Source organism: Sylvia atricapilla, chromosome 1 (assembly GCF_009819655.1).
Source record: "Sylvia atricapilla isolate bSylAtr1 chromosome 1, bSylAtr1.pri, whole genome shotgun sequence".
NCBI classification, from domain to species: domain Eukaryota; kingdom Metazoa; phylum Chordata; class Aves; order Passeriformes; family Sylviidae; genus Sylvia; species Sylvia atricapilla.
In genome coordinates, this window is record NC_089140.1 from 153,144,098 (window position 1) to 153,159,353 (window position 15,256).

The window sequence follows — 15,256 nt, forward strand, 5'->3', positions numbered from 1 at the left end:
AACAGCTGGTGACAAGTATCTTGTGCATTTCCGTATGGAAAATGCGTTTGTCCTGCACAAACAGCACGTACTGGTTGGGTAGCCGAAGGCTAAATAAAATAAAATATAGGAAACAATACATCCACCAGGCGCTCTCAGGCCCCGCCCCCCCGAGGCGGCCCCGCCCCCCCAGGAGGGCCCCGCCCCCCAGGAGGGCCCCGCCCCATCAAGATGTCGGTGGAGCCGGGGCGGTTTTTCTGCACGGCGGGCCGTGGGCTGGAGCCTTTCCTGGCTCGGGAGGTGCGGGCGCGGCTCGGCGCCACGGAGGTGAGCGGGGAGCGGGGAGCCGGCGCTCCGGTCCAGGTCAGCGGGGAGCCGGAGCCGGTGCCCGCCCGGACGCTCCGGCCGGTCGGGCTCAGCAGGAACGCAGCCCGTGCCCTGCACGCCCCGGAGCCCGGCGAGCACAGGCCGGGCTGTGCCGCCGCCCGTGCGGGGCTGGGGCTGCGCTGCCCGCGGGCTGCGGGAGGGGCTCACCCGGAGCCGCCCGGCCCCATCCCACGGGTGTTCTCCCCGCAGGTTGACTGCGTCTCGGGAAAAGTGTTCTTCAGCGCGGCGGCGAGGCCGGGCGAGCTGCGGAGGCTGCGGTCGGGGGAGCGCCTGTTCCTGCTGCTGAAGAAACACAGCCCGCTGCCGGTGTGCGGGAACAGAGGTACGGACACGGGCTGCGCGGGGACGGGGAGCCTCCCTTTGCCTCCTAGCTGTGAAATATGAGGTGGGTTTTTTACTAGTGGCTGTAGTTCTAATTGACACTAATCGGTTCTTTAGCGTCTTTCACCCACGTGTGTTTTCAACATTTTTTTAACCTGAAAAGGGCTTTAAAATTGTTTTTAATAGCTCCCTTCCCGCCTGTATTCTGCCGGCACTGAATGTATATGTGTATTACTGAGGCTCTCTCTCCCTGCCCGATCCCAAAAAAGTGAAGAACACCCCACCCGAAAACCAAAGTTCAGCTCTGGATCTCTTGTGTTTATTTTACCAATAAGTCTTATTTCTGTTAAACAAAGTGAATCCCGACCTATATCTCGTGTCAATTTACTATTAAGTACACAACTTTCTTCTAAGTCTTACCTGTTTGGGTCATCCTTTTTGTCACTGTTGGAACGAGAATTTCAAGTTGGATGGAATGATATCTGCCTGCTGGTGGGTGTTTATTTGGGAGATAGATTACCTTCAGCTTTAAGGATGAAATTTGATCATGATTCTAAAATTTTAATAATAGATATTATTAAAATAGATAACTAGATAGACCTTTATTTTTTTTTTTCTTGACCAGATTTGAGGTTAAGTGAATTGGCCTCTCTTGTTCCTCATGCCTCTCTTGTAGCTTAGGACTGCCCACACATGTCTGTTGCAGGGTTGAAGGCAGAGTGACGAATGGGAAGCAGAAATTTTCTTTTTGAAAGAATAAACTTGTTTTTGCCTGAGATGACTCAAAGTAATTCATGTTTGTGTCTGGCTTTCAACTCTGGAAAGTGTCCTGCATCTTTTAGTCCTGGGCCAAGTGCTTTCTGGGGAGGATGGCATGGTAAGCTGGTCCTCTGTCCCTGGGAATGACTCTCACAGGTGGTCTGGTTTTCTGCAGCTGCAGTGTTCTTGTGCAGAATTCAACCCTTGCATGATTTAATCTTGGCTGTGCAGAGCTTGTAATCACAGGGATGCCTGTATGCCTTCTGGTGGGTAACACGGGTGCTGAGAGCTCAGCTGTGCCTGTGGTGTCAGCTGCTGGTTTCTGGAGTCACACAGAATGAAATCTGAACACAGCTGCTGTTAACAGCTGTTCTCAGTCCATAGGGAAATGAAATGCCAAGGCTGAAGTACTATACTGAAAACTGCTTTTTTCTTCCAGGGAAAATGCTTCATGAGATTAAAAGCCTTGTCGTTGGGGATCCAAAATACTGGCTGGATATTATCTCTGTTTGGAGAAAACTTCATGGACACGAGGGGGAAACAGATGATGTCTCTCAAGAAAACACACTGGCTCTGAAGAGGAAGTCAGAAGAAGAGACCACCAGTATAAGTAAAAGGCAGAAAACGGAGCCAGTGAGAGCAGTTGTGTCTGAGGAATGTCAGGTGGAACCTGGAGGGACCTGTGCGGCGCCAGAGAGAATGAGCAGTCAGGAGTGCTGGACTGAGAGCAAGACTTCCTCAGAATTCCTTTCAAAAGGCAGTGGAGAAAGTCCTGTTGTGAATGAGAAGTTAAGCTTCAGTTTCAGAGTGTCTTGTCGTTGTAGTGGAGCGATTGCCAAAATAGTTACTTCACAGGTATGCTGGAGTATCTGTGTCTTAAAAGAATTCAGCAAAGGTGAACAGAGATGTGTAGTTTGTCATTTGAGTTGTGTTGTGTGTTCTGGAATAAGAAACTGGTGTAAGCTTTTTTTGCATTTTCTCGAAAAGCCCTTAACCTGCATTCACCTTAAGCAAGTAGAAATACAAATGCTGTTTTTAATTTCTGTGCACTATTACCCTTAATGTTTTTCCAATCAGTACCTTTTATTTGGGATATTTATTTGGAGGATAAGCAAAGGTAAGAGTTTGAGGTTTCTGGCCCTGTGGAGCAATTGGGTAAGTGTACAGTTATTTAAAGGGCTATTGGAAGGACCATGGAGCCAAACTTCTCTCAGTTGTGGCAGGCAGTCTAGAAGAAGGGGTAAAAGCCTGAACTTACAGCTTCTGTTACCTCTGGTTAGGTGTTGGGGAGAACTTGTTCTTCAGGAATGCAGCCCTAGGATGAGTCTTGGGAGAAGTGGAGCTTGGTCCTTAGAAAAGAGTAGTGGCATACAGACCTCCAGGGGTCTGATCCATCCAGCCCTCTTCCCATTTGTGCAGGTTTATCTTACTTGAAGTTAACAGTAGTTTAGATTTTTTTCCTAACTTGAGCTGGTATATTGACGAAGGTGAGACACGTGACCCTCCCTACAAGGGTGTTTGCCTAAATTTGTGCTATGTTTAAACTTATACTCTGAAGGTAATCAGGGCTTTCTATATGTAATGAAGGCATTAAAATTGTGAGTTGTAGTTGTGCATTTACAGGTTTTCTGTTAGGTAATCTGCTGTAGAGCCATTGGAAGTATTTTGTGCATGTGATTAAGAATTCCAAAATTGTGGCAATCACAGAATATTCTGAGTTGGAGGGGATCCACAATGATCAAATCCAACTCAAGTGAATATTTTGTTATCACTTGCTCAGGACTTGACCTTTAGCCTCTTTTGCTCCAGTTGAGTGTTGGTTGTTTGCCATGTGGTGTGTTTGCTTTGCTCCTCACTCACCTGCTCTGCCCTGTTGTACCTCTTCTGGCATGAACTGCGTGAGTTGTTCTCTTAGGCATACAGTCTTTCTTTTCCTGGGGGTTTCTTGCACATCCAAGGCTGTGATCTGCCGTTTCCTGAATTCTGTGGGGTTTTATTGGCTGTGACTGTTCTTGCCCCTTGCAGGAGGTGGGAAGAGCCATTGGTGTGACACTCGTGAAGCAGTGCGGGTGGCGTGCTGATCTGCGGGACCCTGACCTGGAGGTAGTGGTACTTGTCTGCCTGTTGATGCTTCCAGAGTCACCCCTGACACCTCTTGTTTTGTTCTCTGCTCCCTTCTCCCATGGGACCTCTCCCTGCTGGTCTTTCTGCTGCTGAGTTTACCTGGAGATCAGCTGGTGGCACTGAGCAAAGCGGCCCGTGTGTGCGTGTGTTTTCCAGAGCTCTGGAATTAACAGCAGCCTGTTGCATGGGCCTGCATGGGAGGGGTCCATAGAGGAGTTGTTTCAGGATCCAGTACCCTTACAGACTGCTGGGCTCTGACTGTGTGAAAGTGGGAATCACCTGAGCCATGGGCCATCTGTGGCCTCTGAAGGAGAAAAGAACAAGCAGCAAGGGCGTGTTCTCCAGGAGCTGAGAAGGCGTTTGTGGAAGAGCCGCCTCTTGCCTTGTCTGACAGGCAGCTCACTTAGTGCACCCTTCCTGTGCAGCTGCCTGGAGACCTTGCTCTTGACAAGCTGCTTCTCCATCGCTGCCCTGGGCTTGTGCAGGCTGCTGTCAGCACTGATGCTGAGAGATCCAAGACCTGTAGATGCTCTGCAGTGTATTTACTGGCACTGTTTTTCCCACGCTGAGCATTCTGTACGGCTTTGTTGTGGCTCATATGGACCTCCTGTTCTTGCCCAGATTTTTGCTCTAAAACTATCAAAGTGCTGAGGACTGGGACTTTTCAATAGCGTCATGTTTCCCTTTGTGCTTTCCAGGGGTAGGGATTGCAGTCATGCAGGACCTGCTGGGGGAGCTCACTCTTCTTTTTGGATGCTTTCTGTGGGACAGCAGAACAATTTCTTTTAGCTGCCTACATTTCTGGAACGATTATTTATACATAACTTCTACACTGAATTGCCCCTTAGTGGTAATAGTGGGGATGATGGTGGGGTTGTTTGTTGTTATTTGTTTGGGGGGTTTATTTATGTATTTGGTGGGGTTTAGGTTTTTTGTTTCATTGTTTGATTTTTGGGGTGGAATTTTTTGTTTGGTTGATGGTTTTATATTTATTTTGTTGCTAGTGTACAGTGAATAATATTCTCACACTTGTAGTAAATGGATTTATAACTAAAAATTCCCATGCTGTGTTAAGGAAAAATAGGCCCCCTTGTAAATTCAAGTGCTTGCTGGTGGATTCCTGGCTGAAAAAATCCTCTTCAGCTTGCTTAAGCATGAAATCATCTTTAAAATGTCATTCAGATTATCTAGTTGGATTTCTTACAGTTAATTGTTATTGTTTATAGTATGCATTTTTATTCTTAAAAATGGGATCAGAAGTTTCTAGAACCATCTGCATCTGGTTTAAATGAGTTAAAGCTATTGTCGTGTCAGTTTGAGACTTTAAAATGTTGGACTTGGTTTTTTTTCGTCTTTTTAGATCTTTGTACATCTTAATGACATTCAGTCTGTGGTGGGGATTCCTCTTTTCAGGTAAGCATTCTCCCCACCAGATTTGTCATGGCACTATCAGAACAAGCAAGATTTGTAAATCTTGCTGTCCACCATGAGTATTTATCTTTTGGTTTGATAATCACTGGTTGTCAAATCAGTCTTGCAGTCTGCCTGCATTTTAAATGAACACAAATTACTTTACGGTTAGTTATGGTTAAAAGCAGACTTCTCTGATTCTCAGTGCATCTGTCCAGTTCATTTGTTCTTTGACATTACATGGGCTTTTCTGGGTGGTTCTGTTGGTTTAGTTATTTGGCTTTGTTTTTTGCTCTCTGCAGGCTTCCATTGGCAAACAGAGAGTATATCAAAACAGCAGGACTGCGGTCAACAGTCGCCTGGGCCATGGCATCTCTGGCTGAAATCAGTGTCAGTGAATGTTCCTGGCAAAGAAATGGAGTCCTGAATGAAGGGGAGGGGGGTGCTGCTCATCGGGACTGGAGCTGGACGCTCTGAAGGAGTGTGGTGATTTTAATGCCCCATTTTCTAGTGCATGTGGACAGGGTCTGCCATGCCTGTGATGAGAGTGTGCTGTCACCTGCTGTTCAGCCAGGTACCTGCTGTAATTCCAAGTCCTTCCCAACAGACCTGTTAATCCTTGTACAGATATATGTCCAAGTGGCAAGATCTTTTTCACTGTCCAGTGACAGTGAAAAAATGAAACTTTGGTGTTGTTTCCCAAGGAAATGTGATCTCTTTTCACAGACTAATTTGGTACCAATATCTGCAGTCTACTTGTGCTGTTTCCTCCTGAGTGTCACCTCAGGGCTGTCTGTAGTGAAGCTTTTTACTATATTCCCTTACAAGTGAGGGAATATTGTTAACCTGTGCTGGATTCAGTGGGATTATGTACATCCCTTTGTAAGCTTTGTCCTGGGTAAGGAGTCTGTCTTGCTTGGGATGCAGTAATGCCTCTGTTTCTCTCTTAGGCTGGTGCCCTTGTGCTGGATCCCATGTGTGGACTAGGAACAATCCTACTAGAGGCTGCCAAAGAGTGGCCTGTAAGTATCCCAGTCACAGCTGGCTGGACCTTTGCAGAGAAACTGGTAGTTGTGATACAGGATTTTCTCTCTACTAGTTTGTCCAAAGTCCATGGCTGGAAAGTGTTGGAGTCCAGGACATCCCCTTGGATGACCTGGGACCCGAGGAAGGGAATTGGAACCCTGGACAGGGGGGTGTGGAGCCGGTCCAGGGGGCTCAGAGACCTTGGCACAGAGCCTAGGAAAACACTGGGTCTGATTTTAGTCCATGGGAGAGGTTTCCAACACTGCAAAAGGAATTACAAACCACTGGGATGTGAAAACTGTAGTTTAGTACAGTAGATGATACAGAATTCAGTAGTTTTAGAGTTTATAGAATAGAGATAAATGGGGACAAGATAGTGGAATTTGGGTGGTACCTCATGTACTTCTCCTTCTTCCTCCTCCTCCATCTTTTGGGGTGGTGATGGCACAAAGTAGTTAGAGTGGATTGGGTCAAAGTAGAAATGGCACTTTTAGTGTGGGCACTGGGCATTGGTACAAAATAGTAAATAACCGACACGTAGTTATCTGTATAAATGTTAGGGGACATCCCATCGTGGGCAGTCGCCTCGTGTCCCGGCTGCTGTCCGGACCTCGGCTGGGAGCAGAGAAAATTCTGAGATATCGAATAATAAACACCACGAGAAACCTGAAAACAGACCTTGAGGACTCTGCTTTTTTTATACCAACGTGACTCGGGGCTTTTAGAGGGCCAAGGACTTTAAACCACCGAAATCTGGGGTGAGGAAACCCCCACCGAGAGGGAAGGTGAAACCAAGCTCATCTTTCTAGGCAGCTGCTAGAAGTGTTTTAGTGCAGACATTCCCCCAGGTGAATGTGTCCTGCAAGGCCCTATTGATTCACACAGCAGGGTTTGTGTGAGGCAATCACGACTTCTAAAGCTTTCTGGGCTTATCCCGGGGTCAGAGGAGTTGGTGTGATGTGACAGTTTGTTAGCATTACAGGCAGTGGGGCTGGCTGCAGCTAGCTGGGATTTTGCTGTTAGGACATGCTCTTGATACTTCTGTAATTTCAACTGTTGTGAACAGACCAGAACATTAAAAGAGTGAAGATCGCACATACTTCCTCCGTTCCTCCATCCTCTGGATTGTGAATTGCTCTGTGGGACAATAGCAGATGGCCCAGAAAGGGGGTTGTCTTTCAAGAGCTGTGCAACAAGGCAGTTCTGAGAAGGGTTTATAAAACAAATCACCTGAGTGTTAACAAAATGACTTTTCTCTTTGTCTCTGAACAGGAAGCCTGTTACTGGGGTGCTGATGTAAGTGACTCGCAGTTAGAGGGCGCAGATGGGAACATTAGAACTGCAGGCTTAATGGACAAGATTGAGCTGCTTAAAACTTCTGTGAAAGGTGTGTCTGTGGGCTTGCCAAGTGAATTTTTTTGTGTTTCTAGGATTGTACAGGAAATGTAGGTTCTCTTGAGGTGGCATGATATAGTGCTAACTCTCAACAAATAGCTAGGTGGTGACTCTGTAGTGCTAGTGATGGGATAATTATTTATTCTTCCTCCATGCTGCCTGCACCTGGGAACTTTGGTAAGAATGAAGTCAGCAGAAGACAATAAAAATTATAATTATCTGGCATGGACAGTAGTTGTCTTTCTTAATGGTAAAAGTGCAAATACCACAAAGAGAATGTACCATGTGGGAGTTCTTTGTATCTTGATGGAACACAGCCAGGACAAATCCAAATAAAATGCAACCTGCAACTTAAATCAGGAGAGTAATGGTGAGGACTCATTTAGCTAAGCTGAATTGTTCATGTTTTGCAGTAGGAGTATTTTGAATGATGGTGCCTTTCTCTTGTAAGAGGGAATCTGTTTCCTCTTAATTCACAAGCTAGTCTGCAGACAAAGAATCATTTCATGACCTTATTCTGGACCTCAAAGTCTGAGGCTAAATTATCCCTATATGAAATACATGACAGGCAAGCTGGCTGTTTTCCCCTGTGCATGAATGATGAAGTGTGCCTTTTTTTTTTTTTTTTTTTTTTTTTTTAATCTTGCAGTATTTCTTACCAGAATGGTAAGAAATACTGTTTATTTTTTTATAAAAATGTAGGTTTATTTCTCACCTAAAAGCTGTGTTTGACTTTGGTTTCTAGATTAATGGAAAGTACTTGGGTGTCAGGTTTTCTAAACTGAAGAAGTAGATAGTGTCTTCATCACTGGTCAAAAAGCTGTTATTTCTGCATTTCTTGAGCAGGGCTGTAGGTGACTTGTCCTTTCATTTGCACATAAAATTGATACCCAGTTGTTGTGCTGCAAGCATTGACCCAAGAATGGTCCGGGGAACATCTCCAGCTAGTTCTAGAGAAGTTGGCATAAAATCTCAGCAGAATTTAGTTGAGGAGGAACTATTGGAGGCCTTTAGTCCTGTTGTCTGCTCAGGTCCGGTCAGTTCTGAGCACCCTGAGGGACAGGGGCCCAGAGGGTCTCGGGAAGGATCTCAGCCTGGCCTGCACAGCCTAGCATCTTCATCTGGGGAACTGACCTTTGCTGGGATGCAGAAACTCTAAGGCAGCACTTCAAAGACACTGGCTCTGATGGAATCCAGGTGATTCTGGCTGTAACCAGATTCCTGGGAGGAGAAAAGGGAGATGGGGTGGAATTTGATGTGGTTCCTTGCCATTCATACATGTGCACTTGAACGTTTTCACTGAGTGCTCACAAACTTAGTTCTTCTTTTGTATTTTGCTAAATTATTTTCATGTTTGAGATGTATGGTGTGTTGAGACACAGCAGTTAATTTGGACCCATGTGGTGCCCTATATGAGAGCCTTGCTGCAGGGGCAAGCATCACCAGGAGCAGGGAATCTGCAAACTAAGCCATGCTGTCATGTGTTTGTCTCTTCCCAGTCTGCAGAAGGGTGGTGGCTCCAGAGGGGTGTTTGTGAGGGCCAGTGCAGAAGGAGCTGTGAATCCGGGTGCATAACCCAAAAAGAGCTGGCAGACAGTGTTAAAAGGGGAGTGGGGGCACAGCTGCTGTGCGTATTTCAGACACTCAGAGATAAAGACCTGCCTTTATTCTGCAGCATTGCCATTGCCTTCAGAGAGCTTCGACAGTGTTATTTCAGATATTCCATTTGGGAAGAAGTTCAAGACCACAAATGATGCCCAGCTCCTACCAGATATTCTCCAGGAAATGGAGAGGTATGTGTAGCCTTTGACAGGCTTGGGGTTTGATGCAAGTGCCACGACTGTTTGTGATACAGATATTCAGTCAGCTTCAGATTTGCTTTGTTCCAAACATTCTCCAGCTGTGTATTCTGACCCTGTGCAGGCTGTGGAAGTCTCGGCCCTTTACTTGTCCCTTAGAGACTGTTGTGTTTTGTTGTGTTGTGTTTTGCCAGCTGTGAGTGCTGATGGCAGCACAGGCTGACAAGGAATGATCTTGTGTGAGCCGTGCTCACAAATGCTCTTTGCAAGGTATGATAATGAAATATTTCTGAGCCACACTCAAAAGTGTGACAGAAAGGAGAAGGAGGAGAGGCCTACATGGACAAAGTTAAAGCATGGCCAGGCAAATAAAGGTATAATCCTTTTTCAGTTGAGGCCTGCTTGTATAAAATCATAGGCTTTCCTTTTTGAGGTCACAGCCGAGATTTGACCAACCTGCCTTGACAGGAAGGATCTCAGAGTAGAAAAAGTGGCGTGCATTTTCTGTGCTATCCAGGAATCTCTCACTAGCAACCTGGTCTAATTTTAGGTGTCTTCTTTCATCTCTCACCGTGTCATTTTGTGGCAGAGTTGAGCCAAGCTAATAGGTGAGCTGCTTCTAACAGACAGTTCACACCATCTTCCCTCTGCTTCTTGCCTGAAAACAAGCCCTTTCTCTAGGACCGGTCTTTAGTGGGTGTTGATCTCACTCACTCCAGGCAGGAGTGTTGTGAGAAGGTGGTGTGGCACCACAGAATGGTGTGGCAATCTTAGCTGTGCTTGCCTTCTGGCCTTATTTGCTCTATTGGTCCATCCTGAGCAAAATATTCCCTTGGGAAGGTGGAGATGAGGAAGGGACCATGAGAGCCCCATCAGTAAAACTGGTCAAGCTACTTGCTGTAAACTTAGTCAGGATAATATTTTTTTCCCTCTTTCAAAGCCAAGTGTAATGTTTGGACATATACCTAGAAAAATTACTTACAAGCAATGGTTAATTTTCCTCTGCTTCCTGAGTTTGAAAGCATTAAGGATCAGTGGAACAGGGAAAGGGCAGACCTTTTCAAGTTCCCAAAAGGAAAGGCCAGTTTCAGAATTACCCTGCTAACCTGAGAAGCCCTTGCTGCACTGGGAGGCTGTTCCTTTGCAATCTCCAAAAACCATAGGCTTGATAGTGGTAAAAAATGAGTCCATCTTCCCTGCTAAATCAACTGAAAGAGCTGCTACCATCAGAAAAGTTTCAGAGTCAGGACAGGGCCCTGTTCTCCCATGTAGAAAGAGGTAAGCAGATCTGGGATTTAAATTCCCTGTGGAGATGCAGCTCGCTGAGTTGAGCCGTGACACACTCAGATGTTTTACTGAATGCAGGTGGCATCTGATGTGTCAGCAGTGTTGCCTTGTGCCCAGGCAAAGGCAGGAAGAATCAAGACCTAACCTTTATTTTTCCTGTGATTACCAGAGTGCTTCGTGTTGGAGGGACTCTTGTGTTGCTGCTGAGCCAGGAGCTCCACAGATGTGTGAATGGCTTGACCAAGCGTGCTGGAGGTGACTCTGCTGATGGCAACAGTGGAGCAGACCCTGCACAAGCCCTGAGTGCGGATGGGAATTCTTCGTCCTTGGCACAGGGTGGTGGAGAATCTGTTCTCAGCAGATGTTTTGGGTCTCTGGTGCCAGAGGGTGTCTATGCCATTAGTCTGGGGAAGACTGATGCTTTCATACACAAATACAGGAAGGTGTCTGCTCCTGGGAACTGGGAGCTATCTGCTCCTGGGCTGGAGGGAACTTGAATCCTGAGACACTTCAGAAGCAGCACAGCAGGACTCGGTGGAACCCTGCTGATGCAGACAAACCCAGTGCCATCCATTGGATTGCCTCACTTTCTTTGGATGTCCTAAGGCACTGTGCTTTTCTCTCTTAGGTTTTTAGGAGAGATGGAAGATGCTTAGCAGCCTTTCAGACAGTTCTACTGTGTTGTACACAGTGAAACAGTATATAGTATGTTGTAATGAGGCAGAGTCCTCAAATTCTCCTTTAGGCAAAGCTGCTCAGTATTGGGAAGAATTTCTCTGGGAGAGAAAGTCTTTACTTGCAGAACTGCAAATCCAGATGTGGTTGCCCATGATCTTTGGGCTGTCCACTCCAGCTACTAATTTTAAAGTAATATTTAAGCTACAGCTTTGTCTGTTCTAATTGTTTTTAATGTTGAGATTGTTCTTAGGTGGAGGATAGGCAAGTGTCTTGGTTTGGGAAGACTGGTATCTGCCAGGGAAAGCTGGAGCTTCCTTGGAATGGAGAATGTAAACCACCACCACCCCCCTTTTTTTTTCCAATTATAAAATTGCAGTTAAAAGCTTTAGGCAAAAGATTTTGGAAATAGAAATAGCAGTTCTTTACTAGTATGTATAAGAAAGCAAACAAAAAAACAACTACAGCATTGATAACAAAAACAGTATCAAGAATCTCGAGGACTTGGCTTCACAAAAACCCAGGGCAGTTTGGTCTCAGTGCCACTGTAGGATCCTCAGAGCACCAAGCTGGGAACAGTGGAGAAGTTCCAGGCTGGTAGCTGGGATGGCAGGATGTCCCGGCAGGGCAGGGGCAGGGTGTCGGGGTAGGGGCAGGGTCTCCCAGCAGACAGGGGCAGGAGCAGGGTGTCCCGGCAGGGGCAGGGTGTCCCCAGCAGGGCAGGGCAGGGGCAGGGTGTCCCCGGCAGGGCAGGGGCAGGGGCAGGGTGTCCCAGCGGGGCAGGGGCAGGGTGTCCCAGCGGGGCAGGGCAGGGTGTCCCCAGCAGGGCAGGGCAGGGGCAGGGTGTCCCGGCAGGGGCAGGGTGTCCCAGCGGGGCAGGGCAGGGTGTTGGGGCAGGGGCAGGGTGTCCCCAGCAGGGCAGGGGCAGGGTGTCCCAGCAGGGCAGGGGGATGCAGAATCACGCTGTAACAAGAGGAGCAGTGCTGACCAAACCGTGAAGGCAGGGCAGGGCTGGGCTGGCCCAGCTCCCACAGGGTGGCAGAGGAGCTCAGAATTCCAGGGCGAGCAGATGATGGCAGATTTCCCAGGACTGGACTTCTCCAGAGACAGTGAACTCTTCTAGAAGAGACCAATCCAGCCGTTCTCTCCCCCCCCAAACGCCGAAAAAAACCAGAATGCCAAGGTGCCTCAAGCTGTCCTTTACCTGCCCCAAAACTCAGTTATCTCTCCCTCCGAGCTTCGACCATGCCTTTGTTTTGTTAAATAGTCTTAAGTACCACACTTAGTCTCCTCGGTAACTAATGGGGAAAAAAGTCTTTAGAGTAAAAAGGAACAAACTTAACCCTCAACAGCGAGCCACCTGAGTTGCTGGGAAGGAAGGGGGCACCGAAGGGGACAGAAGCAGCACTGACAGCCAGAGCTGCAGCAAGTCCCAGGGCCCCGACTCCGTTCTGTGTGTCCTGGGCCCTCCCTGCCCCGGCCTCTCACCCTCTCACTGTTGTGACTTCGCTGTACCTTTTCTGTTCTCTTGATTCTTCTGACCTGTCAAAATGGGGCCTTTATAACTGTACCAGCGTTAAATAAAGGGCCCAAGATAATACTGAAATCACTTTCTCCTCCGTGTTTTAGCATCCTTTGTACAAAGGCTGAGATAGCAAAAGCCAAAAATAATTGCGCATTTTCTCTGAGAACTAAACATAAAGACTTCTCACTGCTTTCCTGAGCCATGCCAATCTGCAGGAACACTGGAGGCCTTTTGGGAAGAGAACATTAGGATAAAATACTAAATACATTTCTATATGCTTCTGTTCTAAGATTTTGACTGACTTAAAGAGCAGAGTGGGATTTAATAATGTTATTTTGTTGACTTCAGCACATTTTCTCTCAAATGTTTTTACTGAGAAAAGTATAAAATGGGAATATATTTGTGTTTTCAAACACTTTTCTGTCCTAAAATATCTTGTAGTTATTAATGTATATTTTTGCAGCTGTGCAGTCTATGCTAAAGACTTCCTTTTGAAACTCAGCAGCACTTTGGACTAAAGCAAACTTTTTTTGTAAGGGTAGGTTGGAGGGGGTGTTTTTGTTTGTTCCGGTTTTGGTTTTGTTTCACTTGGCTTGCTTTTTTTAACATTGAGCATATCAAAGAATAATATGTAATTGTATTTTGAAAATGTTACTTTTTTAAAAACAATTACTTTGGATTCAGGTTAACTATATTTTTCTAGTGTGGTTCGACATTCTTCAGCCATTGTGCTTACAAAAACATCTAAAAATACCTTGGTGAAAATTTTTGCTTTGGTATTTTAGAAGAAAGCTTAGGCCACATTGTGCCCACATGGAAATGTGAGATGATTGATACTCATGAGGAATGGAAGCATGGTTTTGTGTTGTTTTGCCAAGTTCTTTGTGTTTATTGTAGTACATTTACCTGTGTCCTAAGGCTATTTTGGTCCCTTTATGGTTGGGGTTTTTTTGGGGGGTTGGGTTTTTTTGTATGAAAACTGATTTTTCTAGTCTTGCAACACCAACAAAAAGGGAATGTAAATGGCACTTGCAGTGCTAATTGTCACACTGACCCTCACTCTTTATATGTGCTGCATTTTTAGAACTGATCAGTGAACTGAGGTCTTCAAGCCTTTGCTTTTTGAAGTTGTTTGATGTTTTGTGGTTTACAGTGCTGAGACCTGAAAATAATGATGTATGCCCTGTAGTCATACCAACATTGGAAATTTTGCAGATGTTCCCTCTAAGTTTCTTTGGTGCTGAAGTACAAACACATTTAAAAAGTACAACCTCCCCCCCCCCCCCATTCTGTGGAAAAACACATACCAAAGAAACATCTGTGTGTGAATGCTGAGACTTACTGTACGTATAGATGAATTCTTCTGTAATCACTTGGACCATATGTTATCTTATATTTTGCTGTAATACAAAATTAAGAGCTGTTCTTCACAAAACTCCCTTTCTGAGGAAAGATTCTTGGAGTTTCCTGAGAGAGGCAGAGAGTTTCCATCCACATCTGTTTTAGAATGACAATGGCTTGCCTGATGCTTTCCTCTTCTGCATCTCGGGCAAACACCTGATGGATCTGCATTCTTTGTATGTTCTGGGCAGTTTTTCTTGAAGTGACCCTGTTTGCTGCACTTGTAACATTGTGCTTTCACAAGTTTCACCATCATTTCTGCTGTGGAGTCATTTTGTCGAAGAGTTGCAAAAGCCTCTTTGAACTTTTCAGTCTGGGCTTCGATAAGTTTTCCTAGACGTTCTCCCAAGATGTCTGCTTGAATGGATGCCACATACTCTGGTGTTCCTACTTTGCTGCATGCTTCTAACATTTCTGCTAAGGAAGGCTGACCTGGCATCGCACTGATGATACCTTTGCACTCTGTGTTGGCATTTGCAAATGCAAGACTTCGAAGCAGATGTGGCTTCGCTGCCTCATCATTGACTTGCCTGTCTATTGCCTGTGTGAGACGATCAATGAATGAGGAGAAAGATTCTGATGTGCTTTGCTTTATTTCTGTATAAATACTTTCTGAAACTCCTGCTGGTGAAATTTGCAGGATTACTTTTCTTGCTGCTTCTTTTATATCTGCTAACACTTCTCGTGGTAAATCTCTTGCTTGATGACATGGCTCATCATTTGGTGGATCACCTGCCATTTGTGACACGGTGATACCTGAATTTGGTCCTCTTTGATATCTTCTCCTGAGGTCTTCAAGAGCTCTTCTCCATTTTGCTTCCCAGATAAGGATTTGCGAACCTGTAAGAATCATCGAAGCAATGGATTTGAGGTCAAAAGGTGTTAAGTCATATGTATTAAATGTTGCCTTCAAAAGCTGCTTGAAGTACGGGGATCCCAATCCATTATCACGCATGGCTTTCACCACGTCTTTGATCACATCATGATCCAATCTCTCCCATCTTGCATTTTGACCTTGTGCACAGTATGCCGCTGGCAGTACTAAACTTCTTGTGCCTGCTGAACTAAGTTCTTTTAATACTTTTTTCTTTGTCTCAGTCCAGTCTGTTGCACTGGATATCTGTGCATCAGACATCTGTAAATTTTGAGAAAATGGAATTAATTCTTG

The 15,256-nt window shown here is 45.8% G+C and overlaps 1 protein-coding gene across 2 annotated transcripts; it reads left to right on the forward strand.

Moving 5' to 3' along the window:
- The first annotated feature begins 199 nt into the window (after window positions 1-199).
- THUMPD2 (THUMP domain containing 2) lies at window positions 200-11,799 on the forward strand. 2 transcript variants are annotated; one of them, XM_066337785.1, is made up of 10 exons: window positions 200-306; window positions 556-688; window positions 1,886-2,301; window positions 3,472-3,552; window positions 4,931-4,983; window positions 5,283-5,370; window positions 5,931-6,002; window positions 7,279-7,393; window positions 9,077-9,194; window positions 10,657-11,799. In XM_066337785.1, the coding sequence occupies exons 1-10, from the start codon at window positions 211-213 to the stop codon at window positions 10,982-10,984; spliced, it is 1,500 nt and encodes a 499-aa protein (XP_066193882.1). In that variant the 5' UTR covers window positions 200-210; the 3' UTR covers window positions 10,985-11,799. The 2 variants fall into 2 exon arrangements, with proteins under 2 accessions (XP_066193882.1, XP_066193892.1); XM_066337795.1 differs by having other exon boundaries at window positions 3,472-3,549.
- The last annotated feature ends 3,457 nt before the right edge of the window (window positions 11,800-15,256 follow it).